Below are 20,002 nucleotides of genomic sequence, written 5' to 3' on the forward strand. Positions count from 1 at the left end.
CTACATCTAGCCGTATCCCTCCCGGTCCTTCAATCTCGCTGCGTTTGTCTCTTGTCCGTCTGTCTCTTTTCTTCCCCTCTTCTCCCCGCATGCCCCCCGTGGCAGCACACCCCTCGATTCATCTGGGATGCAACATTGCTCGCATGCTCTCTCTCCATCTCCCTCTGCCGCTCCTGGCTTCCACGCTCGCTGCACGCGCGGGCTTGCCGCCCTCAATTCGGCAAGCCACGGCGGGTTGCACAGCGCTTGTAGACTTCTAGCTGCACGTCGCTGACCCACGGCGCCTGGCTGGCGTCTAGCCCGTGGGTTGGATGACCGCCGTCATCATGGCCGACGACGAGCGCCGCTCGAGTCTTCACTCCGCTCCGCTGTCCGGGTGGGGCAAGTCCCAGCAACCCATCTATCCCCGCTCGCATCACGGCACCCCGGCGCAAGAGTATTCGAACTTCACCTTTGACGGCGGCGCCGCGCATCATTACCCATCGCATCAGTACCAGCAACACCAACAGCTCCCCATGGAGCCGAGTTCATTTCAACCAAGCGTTCAACACCAGCGCATGGCGCACCCGCAACTTCAACCGTTGATCATGCCGCAATGGCCCTCGATGCTCAGCAATCAGTCGCATCCAGGTACAGCATCGTCGTATATGCCGTTGGTCGCACCGCCCGTGCAGCAAGTCCAACCTCAGTCCGCTGGTCCACTCCACACTCCCGTCTCGGCAACGTCCACCAAGTCGGGCTCCACTCCTCGCAAGACTTTGACCGACAGCGATCGGAGGCGCATAAGTCAATATGCCGAGGAGCATCCCGCGATGAAGCAGACCGACATTGGACGTGAGTGTTGCTTGCTCTGCATCACATTGCAATGGTTGCTGACAGTGAGGCAGTCATCTTTGGCGTCGAGCGAAGGTACGACCAAGCCATCAGAGCAACAACACCCCCCAATGCTGACATGTTGTAGCACCGTGTCGAAGGTCTTGCGACAAAAGGACAAATACCTTATTCCAGACGAGGGGCGCAGGTCTCCCATCAAGCGCGTCAAGGGCAAGTCACCTGACATCGAGAGGACATTGGCAGTCTGGGCAACAAAACAGGTACGCGTCGTTCAGCTTTCGATGGTTCAACAGCGGCTGAGAAAGACGTCTAGGCACGAAGGGGGCTACCGTTGACGGACGACCTCATCCGCGAAAAGGCGCGCGCATTCTCGAGTACGGCACTCAACCCAGAGAACCACTACACCACATCTTCCAACTGGATTGGCAAGTTCAAGCTGAGACACAATCTGATGGGCGCTCGATCTCGAAAGGGATCGCTCGCTCCGGACGACAGCGAAGGAATGTCGACCGCCCCATCTTCAACCCAGACGCCGAGTGGGACCTCTCCTGTATCGCCCGTACTGTCGCCTCAGCCTCTACACAGCGCCGAGAGCCTCGAGTCCCTGAAGCAGGAAGACCCCGACGACTACGACGACTTCAATGCCCGGCTTGCGGCCTTCCACACGCAGAGCTCGACGTCCCTCAACAGCGCCTTCAACGACACCGCTCCCTCTTCCTTCTCTCCACTTCCACTGAGCCCCACCTCACCCTTCTTCACCCCGGACTCCGGCACGGCTCCGGGCCCCTTCATCCCACTACCACCGCTGACCGCCCGACACATCCCACCAACGACAATGTCACCGAACGCGCCGCGACCGCGCAGCCAGACCTTCCCCCTCCTGATAGACCAGTACCTCTCCATGGCCGACATGCCCACCCCCAAATACGCGCCCGCCGCAATGCTAGACTCGCCCATGGAGGAGTCGCCCGACCCACTCGGCAGCCTCAACGCCAACCTCACCAGCATGAGCAGCGAAGAGCGCCTGATCCCGCAGACCGTCAGCCCCTCCGACACCATGGGCCCGCCTCCCCTGCCGCCGCACATCCTAGAGATGAGAGGCGACCTCACGCCCGCGGTATCCACGTCGTCCGCCTCGTCCGCCGCCTCCTACATGCACCCCGTCGCGACTCCCGAAGACGCGCGCCGGGCGCTCGAGTTCGTCATCAGCTTCCTTCACACGCAGCCGGACGGGTTTGTGAGTCTGGAGGAGGGGATGACGATGGCGAATGTCATGAACAAGCTCACCTTGCGTGCGAGGAGCGAGAGTTGATTGATTTAACTTCCACGCACATGACGCGACGCGTCACTCCTTCGCTTCTTCTCTTTTCACTCAGCATCGATTGCTCATTCCATGCGCTACTTTTGTTTTCTGGAATTGGATCATTGGGACTAAGATGAACAACCACAAAGTCACAGCTGGACGCTGTGCGACTCTCGCCATCCCCTGGATGGAAGGAGGGCAAAAGAGAGATATCAAGATGGAATTGCTGCAAAGCAGGGTCAGGACTCGTGGAATGCTTTTGCTGTCAAGGACAGTTTCATGGGCGGCACGCTGGCGTTTGTGGGATTTTCTTGGCTTCGTTGCGGTGTGTACTCTCACGACCATTTCGGCTCTTTGTCTTTGCATTGCGAGCAGCTGTACGTGTATCTGCTGTGACGGACGATGCTGTTCTTTTTCTTCTGCTACTTAGGTCATGCATTTCTTTCACTGGACGTATTGATGAAGGAGATTTCATCAATGCAATACTTCTCCTACACTTCTACATCCTCCCCCAACTCGGGGAATGCGCGAACAACCACCAATCCCAAAACACCCACGAGCAAATGCTTATTCACATACGCATGGGCAAACAAGTCCAGCGAGCGCTCCACATCGCCCCTCATAGCCAGCACGTCGCTCGTCGCGAAGAATCTACTTCTAACGAAAGGCGGCAGAGCAGCGAGGATGGTCTCCGCGCACTCGCGCTTGATGAGCTGCAACTCCTCGGCGGTTGCGGGCGGTTGGCGCGCGGAGGCCAGGGCGTTGTTGGGGAAGAGGGCGCTTCGGGTGGTGCTCAGGAGGCGGGGGAGCAGGGTCGGGTTGTGGAGGGTTGCGGCGACTTTGGAGGAGAGGAGTCTGCCGTTGCGGGGGAAGGGTCAGTAGGCTGTCATTTCCTTGAAGCTGCAGGATGAGAAAGAACGAAAGTCGATGATAGGTGGGAAAGGAGGGGAAGATGGCAGGGAAGTGTGCTTTGCATCGAATCAAGGAGCGCGGCCGGCTCGTTTTCTGATGGTGCCGTGGGGGCCGCATTTGAATCGAGATTGCTCAATCGGAACGTTCCAGCCAGGTCGTCAGGCAATATGCATCCTCGGACTGCAATCTGAATCGAGCGGCCAGACTCGGTGCGCAAAATCAAGAGCCCTAGGGTAGGTACTCGCAACAAGGCCACGATCGAGGGCGTCAGAGTTTCGTCGGGCAGCGCGACTATTCAAAGTCAATGCAAGTAGCCACTGTTGCCCGTAGCCCCGCGCGAGCCAGCCCGCAAGGTCCGAGGCCGCTGCCCGCTCCCGTGCATGCTCTAGTCTGATTTGATGTCAGATGCTATGTTGTGCGGGCTGCATGCAGAAGGCAAGCAAGCAGGCTCTGCAGGCGAGCAAGCATACCCCCGCTTTTTTGGCTAGCTTGACAGCTCGGGCTGAAACCGGCAGACCAGGGCTTGTGGTTGGTTGGATCGGCGTCCAGTGAGGTGGCGACTTTGTTGGAGTGGTGGAAGGCTTTGATTGCGCTGCTGCAAGTCGTCTCTTCCGGCAGGGCAGACTGGCGAAGCGGAAGGCACAAACATCACCTGATGATGGAGACCTGCACTTCTCCGATCGTTGGGCAGCGGAACTGCGTCCAGACCATGGGCAACCCAGAGTCCCGTCAATGGAACGCGTTCGTCGAGTGGTGGCGCATTTTGCACATGAAAGCGGAGAAGAGGACAAAGAAGGAAAACGCACCAATCAACTCACCTGTCCAGGGCACCATCCAGCCTGCACACCTTGCCCGGGCCATTCAACACAAGCCATTGCAAAAGTGAGACAAGGCCATGCAGCCAGGGCATGCGGCGCTCGAGCGCGGCCAACTTCGCGACACACGTCCACACGCGCATCTCCACCACGGCCGGCTTGTCATCATCGGCTCGGCCGTTGGAATTAAGGGACGGTTGCAGGCTCGGATCGCGATGTGCATCATCGTAGCTGGCGGCTAGAGAAAGTTTGTTCGTTGGGTGAGCTTCCGGGCGGCGAATGGAGCGTGGGGGAATCGAGGAGTCGTGCATGAGAGCATCTATGACGGCGCGCAGGATCAACCAACCCAGGGAAAGGGTCTGCAGCACTGACCAGAAGGCTCGCGCCACGTTATCGATGCGGCGAGGTTCTCGAGCTTGTTGAGTTGCAATAGTGATATTCTCTGCAGAAGAAAGGAGTCCAAATTGCTGAAGGCGATCCACGGGCTGTGCGACTTGTGCCTCGGGCGAAGGAACGGAGGGCTGCGTGAGTGATTTGATGAGCTTGGTGACACCTTCCCAAATCACCCAAGCCTCACTGCCTCTTCCCAAGACGGCATTGCAGAGGATGATCTGTGAGAAGACCTCAGATACTAGGACATGCAGACAGGGATTCTGCAGGTCCTCTGGGGGAAGGACCAATGGTAAGATGCGCGACACGAGAAGTTGCGCCCAGGCGCTTTCATTCTCTTGCTGTTTGGCCGCGTCCGTAGGGTTGTCGGGTGGTGGCGTCAGTGCTGGGTTGGGGCGAAGGGAATGAAAGATGTGACGGGCATCGCTGGACGGCCTGTCATCTGAGCAGGCGTTTAGTGCGATGGTGAAAGCTGCAAGAGATTGTTAGATATTTGGAATTGTTTTTAACCCGTCAAATGCCTGACCTTCGATGTGGGCGCAGAATAGCGCGGGGAGTTCGTCCAAGAGGAGCTCCTGGAGGTCGAGATGTTTCAGGCGTTGCTCAATGCCTCTGGTGCAATGGGCGATGATATTGATAATCTCGTCAATGAAATCGTGATCGACGGTGATGCGCTGATACCAGCTCTGTACGAACTGATCGAGAACGACGGCAATGATGGCGTAGAGTTGGATGTCGACATCGTTGGAGCTGGTCAGTGGCGGCAGCAGCTCGTCCAGGGATGTCGATGCGGTCGAGTGGTCACGCTGGGTCGGCGTGCGGGTCTTGTCGGAGCATAGGACTCGCTTGATGTAGGCAATCGTCTCGGCGTCTTTGTCGCCAGGTTGCTGCTGCGTATCCTGTCGTGCCTTTGGTCCATTGTTTCCGCCCGGCTTCACGATCCGGCTGGCAGGACGCGGAGGCCGGGGCCGAGGGTCACCGGGGGCCATTTGTACGCAATCCACTCATTTTCCCGTGACGCGAGACGCTGGAGTGTCTTTGCGACGCGATGGTGGAGGATATGTGAAGGCAACCGGGCATCGCGAGGCGGTGGATGGAGGAGGGAGCGCGACAAGCCACACCCGCGCCACACCTTCAGATGCGACCTCACTCGTGCCATCTTCCTCTTCCTTTCACATCCTTGCTCTCCACAATCATCCCTCGTCATGGCTGCAGCAACGATTGAAGATGCTGATGGTAATACCCTCTCAGTACCAACATCAAAAACTGAACAGCTAATTCTGCCTCCACAGCACATCTCCGCGCAATCATCACCAACCTCTACATGCTCCTCGCTCAAGCACACGACTACCATGGCCCCAACACACAGCAGGCCATGGCGGCCGAAATGTACACCCTCGCCCACCTGCATCCTCTCACAATCCTCTCTAACAAGCCCCGCCAGCAAATCCCTCCTCCAAAACCTCATCCTCGTGACCAACACCGCCCGCCGCCTACCCACCTATCTCCCCATCGAGATTATCCAATACGTCGAGGCCTCCCGCAACCCGGACATCTACACGCGCGAGTTCGTCGAGCTGGTCATGCGATACAATCAACAGCAAAAGGGGCGCAGTGAGGCCTTTGCCACTTTCCGCGACATCTTGGGAAGAGAGATGGCGAGTGGGATCCCTGATATCAAGGAGGACGTGAAGAGAGTGGTGGAGGCTACGGGTGGGAAAGTGGAGAGTTGATCGGCCAAAAACCTTCACAACCTGGCTTGTGGAAATGCTAGAGCTTCCGGCAGTGATACCACGGCTCTTCGCAGTTCCTCCCGATCGACGCATGCCGCATAGACGTATCTGTCTCGGCGCACTAGCAAGTACCTGGCCCGTGGTCGTAAAGACTTCTTGATCTGCATTGGATCATAGTTCCTGGTCGTTGGACTGCACTTCGACACCACTGGATCTGCCTCGAACTCCGCAGCAGATGCTATCCGAGCAACAATGCAGTCTTGCATCAGGTCGTTAGCTGCAACGCCGACAGCTTTGATATAATGCACCAGATAGACCGCCTGGTCTTCCCTCACCAAATCATGATTCGACTTGATCACTGCGCATATGTCTTCTCTGGCCAAAGCGAGTTCTTGGACGGTATCCAACAGCACGATCCACTGCAGCAAACCGGTATTCGACTGGCTGAAGAACAAGTCGTCCGTAAACTCGACTTTTTCACTTCCTCGGCCATCGATTCGGCGGCAGTAGACCTGCGGAAGGAGCACGCCGCCCCCAAGCTCTGGTCTAAAGATGAAGCCAGGCTCGTGCCGATACCGTGGTAGCACACGGTTCCCGCCTTGAATCTTCTCCCGCAAAAACGGCACTTTCTGCATGGACCAAAGCACCCAGTCACGCATCACGGTGTGCAGAATGCTCTTATTGTTGAAGAATTCTCCATTCTGCACCGTCACAGCAATCGAATGCGTGAGCTGCTGCTTCCTCTCTTCATACCACGTCTGCAACACCTTCTCAGGGTCCGCATGTGGATGGCGATGGAGGTGTGCCAATCGCCATGCCAATGCTGCGCTGTCTCGGAACCCCGATACGATGCCCTGCCCGCCAAAGGGAGGAAACACATGCGCAGCGTCACCGGCGAGGATCACACGGCCGAGCGCCCATTTGTTGCAGCAGCGAGCTTGGAAGTTCACTGGCCGTGATCGGAGCGTTTCGATGCAGTCTGTCGGGAACTGGATGGAGCGTTGCTGGAGCCCGTACCGCGAACCGTGGTGCGTGAGATAGGGCATGATGATCTTGCTCGTGGACTCATACGTCGCCATCTGCTGCGCATCCTCACCCGGCTGTACCACAAACTCAAAACGCCATAGCCGATCCCGCTCGAGCCCGAAGCGTCCACAGACCGATGGCCGGGAAGGATTGCAGAGAAAGCGAAAGTCCTTGGGGAAAAAGGCATCGTAGACCTGTTCAGGCGTGTACCCTTTCGACCACAGAGGGAAGTCGGGATGAGTTTGCGGCGTGGGCAGCCGGATATGCCAATTCAGTGCCACCCACGTTTCGTTGTAGTCTATACCTTCGCAGCGTTCCAAGTCCACCCCCCGGGGCTCCAGGTACTTCTTCCGCACATAGCCCGTCTTGCCATCTGCACCCACCAAGAAGCTGCCCGAGAGCGTCCGCGTCTCACCGTGAGAATCAACGTAATCCACCACCACTTCGCCTTCGCTCTCAGCAATTGACGTCACCTCACAGCCAAGTCTCAACTCCGCACAGGGCGACTTCGCAACAACGTCCCGAATGGCCCTCTCCAACTCCGGCTGCCGATGAAACACAAACCCCACATGCCCACTATACCCAATAGAAGCCACATCGAGCATCAAAAACGGCTCCTTGTGAAGCGTATGTCCAGCCCCGGCAATAAATCTCGCCTGCTGGCAATGCGCGATGCGCGAATACATGCGGTCCAGCATGCCGATGCTTTGGATGGCGCGGATGCCATCTTCGTCTAGGGCGATGCCGCGCGGATCCGTGATGATTGCGGTCTCGCGTTCGAGGACGATGTTGGGGATGCTGAGTTGGCTGAGCTGGGCGGAGAGCATGGCGCCTGTTGGGCCGCCGCCGCAGATGATGATGGACGTTCGCTCGACATTTTGGGGAGAGGACATGTTTGGTAGAGGTCTTGCTAGCAATTCATGGTGCTATGTAAAGTAGAGACTAATTTAATTCAACTGGGGACGCGACATTCGCATCGAAGTGCCCGCGGCTTCCGAGGCTGAGTAACGGCCTTGCTGCCTGGCTGCCTCAGGAGGCTGTGTCACCTTTCGATAAACCTTGACGTCTCGCCGTTTGCACTCTGCATCTTTCCACAAACATTTCCCCCAAGCCCTCCACTTGAACATCCGGAGTCATGGCGGGACGTTACGTGCCTCCGCATCTTCGCAACAAGGAGCACGGGGATGCAAAATCAAACGATGTTCCACCCGTTCAAACACGACCGCCATGGGTGAATCTAAATCAAACCGACATCCACTACTACTTCTGGCCCGCGCCCGAAAACCCAGAAGACGAAGAAGACTCACCCCTGTTCTCCGCCGATCATTCCAAGACGCTGCACGATTCACGATCAAACCCGGGTCGTTTGGCGTACATACTTCTCTTTGACCAAGCAAATCCCCGGTGGGAAACGGACTACATCATCTTCACGAAATCGAGTCTGGGCCTCCTTCCTGCAGTCCTGCCGAAGGTAGAGACCAGATGCAGTTCAGATAATGAAGGGGTCACCGATTCAGAGAACCTCGGTGTCGAAGTCACCAAAGCACCATCTGAGAACAACGACACAGACACACCACAGGTCGACATCACTAAAGGACCACCTGTCAATGACAATACGGACAACCCTCAATCCATTGCGGTATTCAAGCAAGTGGTCGGAAAGCAGCGGACCGCCGGCTTCCAATTCAAGGGCTGGTTCAAAGTGGAGAAAGTCGAGCTGCTGGAGCCACACAGCGACGCAGTCGTGAAGATGCTCAAGCAGAAGTGGACATTCACGGACCGTAATGGCAACACGGTTCTGGGAGAACGAAGCAAGGAGGAGTGGGAGAGGAGTATGAAGTATCGGTGGGCCGTTGTGAAGCTTGCTCGGGATGAGAAGGCGGAGGAGGAACGCGGACCTCCCAAGATTGAGAAAGCGCCGTCGAGACCGATGAAAGAGGAGAAGAGTGTCAATGAGATGTTGGCAGAGATGAGGATGAAGGATTCTCATGGCGATGTCCCTACCACCGAAGACGGCGCTGCTTGATCCAGCTGGGACTCAATATCAGCATGATCAAGAACGGGTCAAGCACTGCATGCTCAGATCATGATCATGCTGCCTCGTCCTCATGGCACTGTCAATGATGCGGTACTCCAAGCCGTGCAATACGGAAATGATGATACGGTCTATCCAATGAAGCATGCTGTATGTTGCCATGCAGGCTCCTACTCGCTGGGGGTTTGAGGGAACAGATTGCTCAGCAGCTATACCTTCTCAGCGAGGACAACACCATAGAATAGCATCGCACCCAATCCAACGAGATTAGACAGCGCGCTCCCACCATGTAACCAAGCAAAGGTCGTATTCAGGCGCTCCATCTCCGTAGACTTCGGGCCCGGCTCATAGGACTTTTTGCCATCTTTCGTTTCTGCGTATCCAATCAGTATCGTAATCAAGGTTGTCGGCCGATTAGACAGAATCATACCTTGATGCTTCCTCTTCTTCATAACTTGCGTCGTCGCAGGTCCGAGAACGAAAAGGTTCAACACACTCGTGCCAAACATGACAGCAATGGGGGTGAGAGCGGTCCACAGATGTCGATCCAACAACAATCCCCGCCAACCACTCTCCCGTCTCCCGAGCTGCTTCCCAGCAGAGTCGACAATCTTGATGCCGGGCCAGGTGACGGCCAGTATGACGGGCAGTGCAGTTTGGAGAGCAAAGTACGGCGGAGTGATTTTCGTTTGCAGAGTTGCGAATTGAGGCCGCGGGAGGCAGGAGTAACCTATTGGGCCTGCGAAGAAGGACTGGAAGATGTTGGATCCGAGAAGAGTGCCGTAGGCGATGATGTGGTATGCATTGGGATCGGATATCGATGCAAGGGAAGGCATTTTGTACCACTTTCTCCTTGAACGGAATTGGATGGGATGATATTTCGACAAATATCGATCAACTGGATGTGAAGATGAAGAAAGGTTTCCGTGGTGAAGTGTAGATGTCATCGGTAATGATTTACACGTGACCGCGTCAGGTTGGCGATTGTCTTGGCGCGTGGTTGCTGCCTTGAAAGCTGTGGCGCAACTTCACGCCCCCATCGACGAACGACATTCACTAGTTGTGCGGTTCACCAAGCATGGAAAAGCTGAAAAGAACAACCCTGGGCTGACGAAACGACCTCTCTTTCATCACACCGTCACCATGGCGCAAAAAGAAGCAACCGTCTACATCGTAGATTGCGGCCGCAGCATGGGCGAGCATGCTCACGGCCGCAAGCAATCCAACCTGGACTGGGCGCTGGAGTACGTCTGGGACAAAATCACCGCTACCGTCGCCACTGGTCGCAAAACCACTCTTGCCGGGGTTGTAGGCTTGAGAACGGATGGCACGGACAACAGCATGAGCCACGACGAGGACTACGAACACATCACCGTCTTTCAAGAATTGAGTCAGCTTCTGATGCCGAATCTGAAGAAGCTCAGCAAGGATCTGGTCGTGAGCAGGACAAAGACCGGCGATGCGATCAGTGCGCTCGTCGTTGCGATTCAGATGATTGCCACGACGTGCAAGAAGCTGCAGTATATTCGCAAGATTGTGCTAATCACCGACGCACGGGCGTTTGTGCAGGCAGACGGTCTTTCATCCATCACGAAGAAGATCAAAGACGACAACATTGAGCTCATCGTTCTCGGAGTCGATTTCGACGATCTGGAGTATGGATTCAAGGAGGAGGGGAAGGATGCAACGAAAGCTGAGAACGAAGAGGTACTCCGGACGCTGTGTGAAGACTGCGGCGGTGTATTCGGCACTCTTGCTCAGGCCATCGAAGAAATGAGCATGCCCAGAGTCAAGAGCACTCGACCAGTGCCATCGTACAAAGGACTTCTGACACTCGGCAACCCCCAAACTTTCGACACCGCGCTATCCATCAACGTCGAGAGATACCCAAAAGTCATGCAAGCCAAACCGCCCACAGCAAGTCGATTTGTGGTTCGGGGTGATATGACCACCTCACAAGCAGCCACCGATGCTTCATCCGCCACGTTGAATGGCGACGATGGATTGGCGGCAGTGAAAAGTGCTCGCACGTATCAAGTCGAAGATGAAGAAGCACCCGGCGGAAAGCGAGACGTTGAATTCGACGAGCTCTCCAAGGGATACGAGTACGGGCGCACAGCCGTTCACATATCAGAAAGCGACCGGAATGTGACGACTTACGAAACAACGGCGAGCATGGACATTGTCGGGTTCGTGGATCGGGCTCGATACGAACGGTACTTGGAAATGGATCGGGCGTGTCTCATCATCGGACAGCGGAGTGATGGCAAATCAACCATGGCCTTGTCCGCTCTGATCCATGCACTCTACGAACTCGACTCCTACGCCGTTGCACGACTCGTGGTCAAAGAGAACAAGGAGCCGCGAATGTTGTTACTCGCACCAAACATCGAGCCGGAATTCGAATGTCTGTACGACATCGAACTGCCCTTCGCAGAAGACGTGCGCTCCTACAAATTCCCACCCCTGGACCGCGTTGTAACCGTAAGCGGCAAAACACTGACCCTCCACCGCAACCTCCCCAACAACGACCTCCAAACCGCCATGGACGCCTACGTCGACAACATGGACCTTTCCACCTTCGGCAAAGACGCCGACGGCCAGGAAGTCGAATACGCACCCATGGACGAAACCTTCTCCCCCATGCTCCACCGCATCAACCAAGTCATCAAACACCGCGCCATCTTCCCCACCGCCGACCCGCCTCCAACCAGCGAGATCCTGATCAAATACTCCCACCCTCCGCAACAACTCATCTCCCAAAACCAATCGACCCTCAACAAACTCATCGCCGCAGCAGAAGTGAAAAAAGTCCCCCCCAAAGCGCGCGGAAAACGCTTCGGCCGCAAAGGCCGCAACGGCGAAGCAGACAAACCCCTCTCAGAACTCGACGTCACCGCCCTCCTAGCCGCCGACCCCAAACGCTCAACAAAGCGTCTCGACCCGCAAAACGCGATCCCTGAATTCAAACAACTCCTGGCGACAAGCGAAGACGAAAGTCTCACGGAAGTTAAGGAAGCGTGCATTCAGCTGCAAACCATCATTTCCAACTGGTTGCGGCATTCGGTGGGTGATTCTGGGTACGGACGGGCGATCGAGGCGCTGCGCGTGATGAGGGAGGAGATTCTCGATTACGAGCAGCCGGAATTGTATAATGGGATGCTGCGGGCGTTGAAGGGCGATGTACTGGAGGGGAAGCTGGGAGGGGACAGGAAGGATTTCTGGTATCAGGTGCGGGTGAATCGGCTGGGGTTGATTCGGAAGAGTGAGATGGGGGCGAGTGAGGTTGGGGATGAGGAGGCGCGGGAGTTTATGTTGGTGAAGTGAGGGAGGATCGATGAAAGCATGACTTAGCGAGGGCGTTTGTGGGAGTGTACGTCTACCATACCTGCGGAAGATTCAAAAGACTTGTTCACAAAGGTGCATTTCTACAACCATCTAAATAAAAACCGCTAAGTAAACAGCCGATCCGTCACGGCGCGTATACTTTTGTTATCCCATCTCCCTTACAATCGTCATCTCCCTTACAATCGAGCAACCTCGCCCTTGCCAGTCTCAAGACGGACATCATAGCGATCAAGCATCATCACCTTGTCCCAAGCCTTGACAAAGTCCTTGATGAACTTCTCGTTGCCGTCAGCGCCAGCGTAGACCTCAGCAATAGCGCGGAGCTCAGGGTGCGAGCCGAAAATCAAGTCGAAGCGGGTGGCGGACCACTTCTTCGAGCCAGTCTTGCGGTCGATGCCGTCGAAAATCTCCTTGGTGTCGTCGGTGGCCTTCCAGTCGACGCTCATGTCGAGCAGGTTGACGAAGAAGTCGTTGCTGAGCTTGCCCGGGGTGGCGGTGAGGACGCCGTGCTGGGAGCGTTGGTAGTTGGCGTTGAGGGTGCGGAGGCCGCCGACAAGGACGGTGAGTTCGACGGGCGTGAGGGTCAGGAGGTCGGCCTTGTCGACGAGGAATTGCTCCGTCTTGACGCGCGAGGTGCCGCGGCCGTAGTTGCGGAAGCCGTCGGCGTAGGGGTTGAGGTACTTGAAGCTGTCGATCTCGGTCCACTCTTGGGAAGCATCGCCACGGCCGCCGGTGAAGGGGACGGCGACGCCGCTGGCCTTCTCGAGGGCTGCGTTACCGCCGAGCACGATCAAGTCGGCAATGGACACCTTCTTGCTGGTGAAGCCGCTCTGGATCTTCTCCAGCGCGCTGAGCACTTCCTGAAGCTGCTTCGGCTCGCTGACCTCCCAGCCCTTCTGCGGCTCGAGGCGGATGTGAGCACCGTTGGCACCACCACGCTTGTCACCACCACGGAAAGTGGAGGCGGAAGACCACGCGGTGTAGATGAGAGTGGCGGGGTCGATGCCGGTGGCCAAAATCTGCTTCTTGAGCTCGGCGGCATCCTTGTCGTCGATGTGCGGGCCGTCGGGGATGGGAATGGGGTCTTCCCAGGTGAAGCTCTCCTTCGGCACCTCCGGACCCAGCCATCGCGGACGAGGACCCATGTCACGGTGGAGCAGCTTGAACCAGGCCTTGGAGAAGGCGAGGGTCAGCTCGTCAAAGTTGTCCTTGAAGTGGCGAGCAATCGGCTCGTAGGTCTTGTCGTAGCGCAGGGCAAGATCGGACACCAACATGGTCGGCTTGCGCTTCTTGCTGGGGTCGGTGGGGTGAGGAATGGTGGCCTCTGCGTTCTTGGCCACGAACTGGTTGGCGCCAGCAGGGCTCTTCTCCAATTCCCACTCAAACTGGAAAAGGTATTCGAGGTACTTGTTGGTCCACTTGGTCGGCTCGGGAGACCAGGTCACCTCGAGACCGCTGGTGATGCTGTCGGCACCCTTGCCAGACTTGTAGCCACCCTTCCAGCCGAAGCCCATCTGCTCGACATCGGCAGCATTTGGCTCCGGGCCGTTGTAGGAGTCGGGGGCGGCGCCATGGGTCTTGCCGAAGGCGTGGCCACCGGCGATGAGGGCGACGGTCTCGTAGTCGTTCATGCCCATGCGGCCAAAGGTGTCACGGATGTCACGTCCAGAGGCCACAGGGTCGGGCTGGCCGTTGGGGCCTTCGGGGTTGACGTAGATCAGACCCATGACGGAGGCGCCCAATGGCTCCTCAAGCTCACGGTTGTAGACATCGGTGTTCTTTGCGACACCGGTGGAGTTGAACCGAACATCGTCGGTCAACCAGGTGGTCTCGGCACCCCAGTAAGTCGACTCGTCGGCGCGGTAGGTATCCGGGCGACCACCGGCGAAGCCGTAGGTCTTGAAGCCCATGGACTCGAGGGCGACATTGCCGCTGCACAAGAGGTCAGTCTCAGAGGATTCGGTTGGAGAGGGATGAATGGCACACGTACGTCAACAGGAACAGGTCAGCCCAAGAAATCTTGTTTCCATACTTCTGCTTCACAGGCCACAGCAGACGTCGAGCCTTGTCGAGATTGCCGTTGTCGGGCCAGGAGTTGAGCGGGGCAAACCGCTGTTGTCCCTGGCCACCGCCACCACGACCATCGTAGAGACGGTAGGTGCCGGCGCTGTGCCATGCCATTCGGATGAAGAGACCACCATAGTGGCCAAAGTCCGCAGGCCACCAGTCTTGCGAGTCGGTCATGACGGCATGCAGATCTTTCTTGAGGCCCTCATAGTCGATGGACTTGAAGGCGGCGGCGTAGTTGAAGTCGGCATCGTGGGGGTTGCTGCCGGCGTCGTGCTGTCGCAGGATGTTGAGCTTGAGCTCGTTTGGCCACCTGGGGGGAGGAGTGTTAGCGATATGGACTTGTCGCCACTCATGCCTGCAGGGATATCCCGGCTTACCAGTCCTGGTTCTGGGTGCCTTGGCCGGCGACGTTGTGGTTCTTGACGGGACACTCTGCCATGATGAAGATTGTACGTCAAAGGGTGAGAGGTTGGACGTCAGGATATGAGAGGATGAGGAGGTGAAAGGCAGAAGCTCGGTGGCGTGGAGTATTTATTGCAACGAAGAAGAAGCTGCTGCGACAACACCCGAACATGACCCCTCCTTCGGCGTCTCGTCAGAGCAGCTGCGGGTCAGGATGACTTTGCGGGGCCGTGATTGGTCATTGCCGGCATACCCTCGCTGCGACACTTCCCGATTAGGAAGGGCTAGGAGAAACGTCTAGAAGTCGCGATGGACCCTCGCTCGCCCGACTTGCCTCGTCCAAAGCACGTGCACGCTTCTGGACCTCGCATTGTCGTCACGGTCGATCGATTGCGTGTTTCTAGACTATCTATAGCCTATCCACCCACACTTTGTTAATGCCCACCGACCACACGGCAAGCGTCCTCAGCAACGTCTTCGGAACCCTAGGCGCAGTCTGCTGGTCCATCCAACTCCTCCCGCAAATCCTGCTCAACCACCGCCGCCATGCCGCCTCCGGCCTCTCGCCAACCTTCATGCTCTGTTGGGCGTGTGCAGGCATCCCGCTAGGCGTGTACAACATCGTGCAGCGCTTCAACGTAGCCTTGCAACTGCAGCCGCAGATTCTGACGACGTTGAGTTTGATCACTTGGGCGCAATGCCAGTATTATGAGCGCAAGTGGAATCTGCGGAAGGCGGCTGGTGTCTCGCTGGCTGTTGCTGCGTTGATGGGTGGTGTGGAGGTTGGTCTTGTCTTCGCCGTGGACGTTGCTGTGAAGCGAGGGGTCGATTGGCCTGCAACATTAATGGCCGTGCTCGCCGCTGTCTTTCTCGCTCTGGGTGTGTTGGAGCAGTATCTCGCCATCTGGAAGACGAAGAGTGTCGAGGGCGTCTCCTTCCTCTTCTGTGGTCTCGACGCCTTGGGCGACCTCACCTCTATCGTGTCAGTATGCTTCGAGCCTAAGCTCCAGATCGTGGCATTGGTCACGTATGCCCTCGAGCTCGTCTTGTGGATTGGAGTGTTTGCCTGCGGGACTTATCTCCGCTTCTTTCCATGGATTCGAGCGGTCATGTCAAAGCGAAGCGCAGGAGAGGAGGCCCCTACAATAAATGCTCATATCACTTTACACGAGATGCCATCGTCGACCTCGGTCTTCCGCACGCCGTCGCAGACAGATGAAATCAGGTTCAGACGGCCAGGTGCATAGCTAGGTTAGTTTCGTGCTTGTGTCGAGAGAGCAAATGTTCTGATGCATCAAATCTTCGTACATAACTCCAGTCTATGCAAGCGTTACCATACATATTCCTTTCGCAGTCATCTGCCCCCCCCAAAGGTGCCTAATCGTCCTACGCCTCCTCCTTATGAATCTCAATACCCGGCGGCGCACCAACAAGCGTCTTGCACTGAGCGTAAATGACAAACTGCCCAGCAACAAGCCCAACCGTCATCACAATCCTCGGCGCCAGACCGGCAAACATCAGTCTCCTCGGCCCATACTCTCTAGCCAGCGAAAACATCCGCGCACTCGTCGATTGACTCTTGTCGCCCGCTCCCTTGTTGATGGCGCTGAGGAGGGTATCAGCGGGATGCGAGAGCACCGCGGCCGCCACACCCGCCGCCATGCCCGATGTGAGCTCCACGCCCGTCAACTCCAAATGTGAGAGCTGCGCTTTGCGCTCCGCGCCCATGCTGCGGAAAATAGCCTCGTTCGCAAACTCGTGCACGGAAAACTGGCCGACGGCATACGGGATCTGTTTGAAGATCAACGGGACAAAGCCCGAGTAGAAGCCGCGGAAGCCCTCTTCCCTCGCCAACCGCATGAAGCCGGGCAACAAGCCGCTCGCGTAGCCCCGCTGCGAGACGAGGCGAATGCGCGTCGCTTCCAGCGGACATAGCGCCACGTCGGCGAAGAATTCTCCCGCTGCACTGGCGCTCAGGTAGATGGGCATGCGATATTTGATGGCCGTCTCCTCGCTGCCGGCGAGGTCGATGAACTTCTTCTTGAAGAACTCGTAGCCCATGAATTTACCTCCGCCCTGCACGAGGTACCCGACGGCTGTGGGGCCGAAGCCAGTCAGTAGCGCACCGGCGCCCTCGCCTGCGATGATGGTGCGGGCGGCGCGGAGCATGTTCTGGCCTTTGAGCGAATCATCGACCTGTATCCGAGTCTTGACCACATCAATTGGAGTGGCTGACTAAGAGGCCGGGAAAGTTAGCAATGGGTGCTGTGCGAAGTTGGTTAGATTAAGACGGAATGTACTCACGGCATGTGTGCAGGTCGCTGCTAACGCGCCAGCGCCGAAGAATTTGGAGTAATCGGAGAGGGTGAAGTCGGGCGTCACCTTGCCGGCCGGCAAATCTTTGGAGCTGGCCATGACGTAGGGCGGCAAAGGCAAAGACTATCCGTACGCTGCAGCAATGGAAGGGAAGAAGCGGCGGGTGATGGCGGTGGAGGTCTCCCACACCCTGCAGCTTCTTAAAGAGTTCTGGAGCGGATGCAGTGCGGATTATGGAGGAAGGGGGGGAGTGATGTCGTTGGGATAAGGTGGTGTTGGGAAGGCTCGCGAGCTGAAGTTTCTTGGCTGACGGTTGCCTTCCGAGCCTTCCGCCGCGCGCATTGAGTTTCGCGACCCCTGCAATGTCAGCCACGTCGATTGTATGCAGCGCGTCAACGTCATTGCGATGGTCAATGCCCGCGCCACAGTCACAAGCGCTCTTAGATATGAGTGCTCCTCGTGTGATATCGACTTTTATATACATTTGCAACATCGAATTGATGCAACAGCCCGCAGTACGTACACTGCTGCGGAAGTCCGGGATAGCCTTGCTTACACATTCCTCTACAACTCCTCCACCGCATGTTCCACATGGAAACCTCTCTTGACGACCTTGGGAACGGCGTTCAGCGTAACAGCATTACCATCTAATCCATCCTCACTATCACCACTTTCGTGGACGCTGGAACGTCGTCCCAAAGCCTGTCGAACGTAGACACCGGCGCCGCTGCCAAAGACAATCTCGACTTCTTCCAGAGTAATCTGTGCCGTCACATTAGCGTAACTCAGCCACAATCAATTGGAACACACGCACTCCTTTAGTTTCCGGGTAAAAAAAGAAGACGACGAGGAAGGCGATGAGCATGCACACGGCGAAGAAAATCCACGTCCAGCCGTGCATGCTGTAGTACATGGGCAAGGCGGAGTACTGCGTTGCAAATCCCACCCCCATGGAGGCGACGTTAGCGACTGCATATCCTCGTGCTCTCAGGCCGGCGGAGTAGACTTCTGCGGGAAGCAGGTTGACCACTGCCATGGATGTCAACACTGCTTATGAACGCATAGATGCGAATGCTTACCTGGAGAGAAGAACATTACCCAGAGGAACCACTGGATGATATAACTTGGCCAGGTTAGCATATGAGTTCAAGAGCCGGACAAATCTCCTTACACCGTGACAAAGCCTGCGCCAGCCGCATGGTTGACGATACCTTTATCAAAGATGCCCAGCGTCAGTGCACCCTGAATGATCAAGCAAATACACGCCTGACCAAGAGCAATCATGTAATTCGTCCGACGACCCCAGATATCCAGCAGGTAACCCCCCACAATACCACCAATACACCACGACGCATTCTGCACCGACGAGATGCCAAACTGCACATGTGTGTTGGTGATGCCCGCCGCCCGGAAGACTTTGGTATAGTAATAGGTGAAGACAGATTGCCCATTCCAAGCCCACATGGACTGGCTCGAGATGGCAACGAAAGATCGATACCGGCCTGCTTTGGTCTTCCATAGCGCCGACCATTTGTCCTGTCCGTGCTTTTGATCCCAGTCAATTGCGGCCATCATGGCGTCGTGTTGCGTCTCGGCGAGTTCGGATAGCTGCACCTCATCGCCGACGATGGTGCCGCCGTAGAGCTTGGCGAGCACTTTGCGGCATTCCAACTCTTTGCCTTTGGAGTATAGGTAGCGCGGGGATTCAGGGATCCAGATGAGAGAGACAAGCATGATGGTGGCGGGGATGAAAGTGATGGATACGGCGGTCCGCCAGCCGGCATTCGTCTGGTCGTAGCTGATGCCGTAGATGATTCCGGCGGCGAGGAAGCCGAAGAAGTTGCCAGTGATCAGCGAGAAGCTGGACACAAAGCCACGATCCTCTTTCGCGGCCACTTCGACGGCATAGATCTAGAGAAATCAGCTCTGCACTGAACAGAGTTTGCGCAGGCGCCACACCTGATATCCTAGCAACAGGAAACCGATTGAAACCCCTTCAAGCACTCGTGCAGTGATGATGACGCCAAAATTCGGACTCCAGACCAGCAGGGCGGTGCTGACTTCCATGCATATCCCGCCGATGGCCAGAGTCATTCTCCGACCGAACGTGTCCAGAAAGAATGCTGCAATCAGGCCACCGACAAGCTGTCCCAGGGAATATACAGGTCCGACCCACTGGTTCTGCCAGCTAAGATGTCATCAGTACAGACCCAGGACTTGGGTTTCGAGGCTTCAACGCACTTGGGAAGGGCAAGTTGGCCCGGATAGCCGACATGTGCAATCCAAGCTGGAAGCTGGAAGATGGAGGCAATAACGCCAGCTTCGTATGACCTGGGGAGAGTGAACATGGGAGCAAGAGAGGGGGCGCAATGACATACCAGCCATCACCGCTCAGACTCAGTGCAAGCAGGACGAAATACCGATATCTCTTCGGCTTATCCCAGCCGCGGAGATTGTCGAAGAACTTCATACTCACTTTTGGCGCGTTGGTATCTGCGCCTCGTTCGTGATCGAGTACGGGGCCACGTTCGTCGGTGGGAGTGGTCAGTAAGGGAATAGAAGACTCCTCGGCGAAAGAGTCAACAGTGCGCGATCGACGGAGAGGTCCACGAGGCCGCAAGTCTCTCCCGACAACACCGTCCGGGGGAGGGCGCATTGTATATGCAACAAGCTATCAGGAACACGAAATGGGGCCTCGGGATCTAGAGCGGCGTGCTGAAAGCAGTGGCTTCTCGCCTTGCCCATTCCAGCGAATCGTGTGCTGCTCGCCGTCGACTGCGCGCGCCATTCTGGGTTAGAAGCAGGGATGGGAATCGTG

General features: G+C 56.7%; 11 protein-coding genes across 11 annotated transcripts; 4 read left to right on the forward strand and 7 right to left on the reverse strand.

The window, feature by feature from the left end:
- Window positions 1-389: 389 nt before the first annotated feature.
- On the reverse strand, window positions 390-933 carry BDY17DRAFT_79189 (uncharacterized protein). Its single transcript, XM_033738710.1, has one exon. The coding sequence runs from the start codon at window positions 804-806 to the stop codon at window positions 528-530; it is 279 nt and encodes a 92-aa protein (XP_033593016.1). The 5' UTR covers window positions 807-933; the 3' UTR covers window positions 390-527.
- A 2,467-nt stretch (window positions 934-3,400) lies between these two features.
- On the reverse strand, window positions 3,401-5,243 carry BDY17DRAFT_331833 (PXA domain-containing protein; the record flags this gene model as incomplete). Its single annotated transcript, XM_033737890.1, has 2 exons — window positions 3,401-4,726; window positions 4,781-5,243. 2 exons carry the CDS (start codon window positions 5,241-5,243, stop codon window positions 3,864-3,866), a joined length of 1,326 nt encoding a protein of 441 aa, XP_033593017.1. The 3' UTR covers window positions 3,401-3,863.
- A 216-nt stretch (window positions 5,244-5,459) lies between these two features.
- BDY17DRAFT_321238 (putative mediator of RNA polymerase II transcription subunit) lies at window positions 5,460-5,987 on the forward strand (the record flags this gene model as incomplete). Its single annotated transcript, XM_033736586.1, has 3 exons — window positions 5,460-5,490; window positions 5,547-5,643; window positions 5,699-5,987. 3 exons carry the CDS (start codon window positions 5,460-5,462, stop codon window positions 5,985-5,987), a joined length of 417 nt encoding a protein of 138 aa, XP_033593018.1.
- Window positions 5,988-6,001: 14 nt separating this feature from the next.
- Window positions 6,002-7,906, reverse strand: BDY17DRAFT_307926 (monooxygenase; the record flags this gene model as incomplete). Its single annotated transcript, XM_033735154.1, has 1 exon — window positions 6,002-7,906. The coding sequence occupies one exon, from the start codon at window positions 7,904-7,906 to the stop codon at window positions 6,002-6,004; it is 1,905 nt and encodes a 634-aa protein (XP_033593019.1).
- A 242-nt stretch (window positions 7,907-8,148) lies between these two features.
- On the forward strand, window positions 8,149-9,039 carry BDY17DRAFT_321240 (uncharacterized protein; the record flags this gene model as incomplete). The annotated part of the gene is made up of 1 exon (XM_033736587.1): window positions 8,149-9,039. The coding sequence occupies one exon, from the start codon at window positions 8,149-8,151 to the stop codon at window positions 9,037-9,039; it is 891 nt and encodes a 296-aa protein (XP_033593020.1).
- A 218-nt stretch (window positions 9,040-9,257) lies between these two features.
- On the reverse strand, window positions 9,258-9,884 carry BDY17DRAFT_245102 (uncharacterized protein; the record flags this gene model as incomplete). The annotated part of the gene is made up of 2 exons (XM_033730603.1): window positions 9,258-9,421; window positions 9,479-9,884. 2 exons carry the CDS (start codon window positions 9,882-9,884, stop codon window positions 9,258-9,260), a joined length of 570 nt encoding a protein of 189 aa, XP_033593021.1.
- Window positions 9,885-10,097: 213 nt separating this feature from the next.
- Window positions 10,098-12,454, forward strand: BDY17DRAFT_291539 (SPOC like C-terminal domain-containing protein). The gene has a single exon (XM_033732675.1). It carries the CDS (start codon window positions 10,192-10,194, stop codon window positions 12,373-12,375), a length of 2,184 nt encoding a protein of 727 aa, XP_033593022.1. The 5' UTR covers window positions 10,098-10,191; the 3' UTR covers window positions 12,376-12,454.
- Window positions 12,455-15,035, reverse strand: BDY17DRAFT_261730 (catalase-peroxidase). The gene is made up of 3 exons (XM_033731852.1): window positions 14,844-15,035; window positions 14,387-14,776; window positions 12,455-14,328 (listed from the first exon to the last, which is right to left on the reverse strand). The coding sequence occupies exons 1-3, from the start codon at window positions 14,903-14,905 to the stop codon at window positions 12,573-12,575; spliced, it is 2,208 nt and encodes a 735-aa protein (XP_033593023.1). The 5' UTR covers window positions 14,906-15,035; the 3' UTR covers window positions 12,455-12,572.
- A 2-nt stretch (window positions 15,036-15,037) lies between these two features.
- On the forward strand, window positions 15,038-16,150 carry BDY17DRAFT_291542 (PQ loop repeat-domain-containing protein). The gene has a single exon (XM_033732676.1). The coding sequence runs from the start codon at window positions 15,306-15,308 to the stop codon at window positions 16,113-16,115; it is 810 nt and encodes a 269-aa protein (XP_033593024.1). The 5' UTR covers window positions 15,038-15,305; the 3' UTR covers window positions 16,116-16,150.
- A 104-nt stretch (window positions 16,151-16,254) lies between these two features.
- Window positions 16,255-17,283, reverse strand: BDY17DRAFT_246603 (phosphate transport protein MIR1; the record flags this gene model as incomplete). Its single annotated transcript, XM_033730735.1, has 2 exons — window positions 16,255-17,103; window positions 17,173-17,283. The coding sequence occupies 2 exons, from the start codon at window positions 17,281-17,283 to the stop codon at window positions 16,255-16,257; spliced, it is 960 nt and encodes a 319-aa protein (XP_033593025.1).
- A 465-nt stretch (window positions 17,284-17,748) lies between these two features.
- Window positions 17,749-19,840, reverse strand: BDY17DRAFT_307932 (uncharacterized protein; the record flags this gene model as incomplete). Its single annotated transcript, XM_033735155.1, has 7 exons — window positions 17,749-17,946; window positions 17,999-18,213; window positions 18,264-18,307; window positions 18,356-19,095; window positions 19,144-19,372; window positions 19,426-19,515; window positions 19,563-19,840. 7 exons carry the CDS (start codon window positions 19,838-19,840, stop codon window positions 17,749-17,751), a joined length of 1,794 nt encoding a protein of 597 aa, XP_033593026.1.
- Between the last annotated feature and the right edge of the window lie 162 nt (window positions 19,841-20,002).

This window comes from Neohortaea acidophila (assembly GCF_010093505.1).
Source record: "Neohortaea acidophila strain CBS 113389 unplaced genomic scaffold BDY17scaffold_2, whole genome shotgun sequence".
NCBI lineage: Eukaryota > Fungi > Ascomycota > Dothideomycetes > Mycosphaerellales > Teratosphaeriaceae > Neohortaea > Neohortaea acidophila.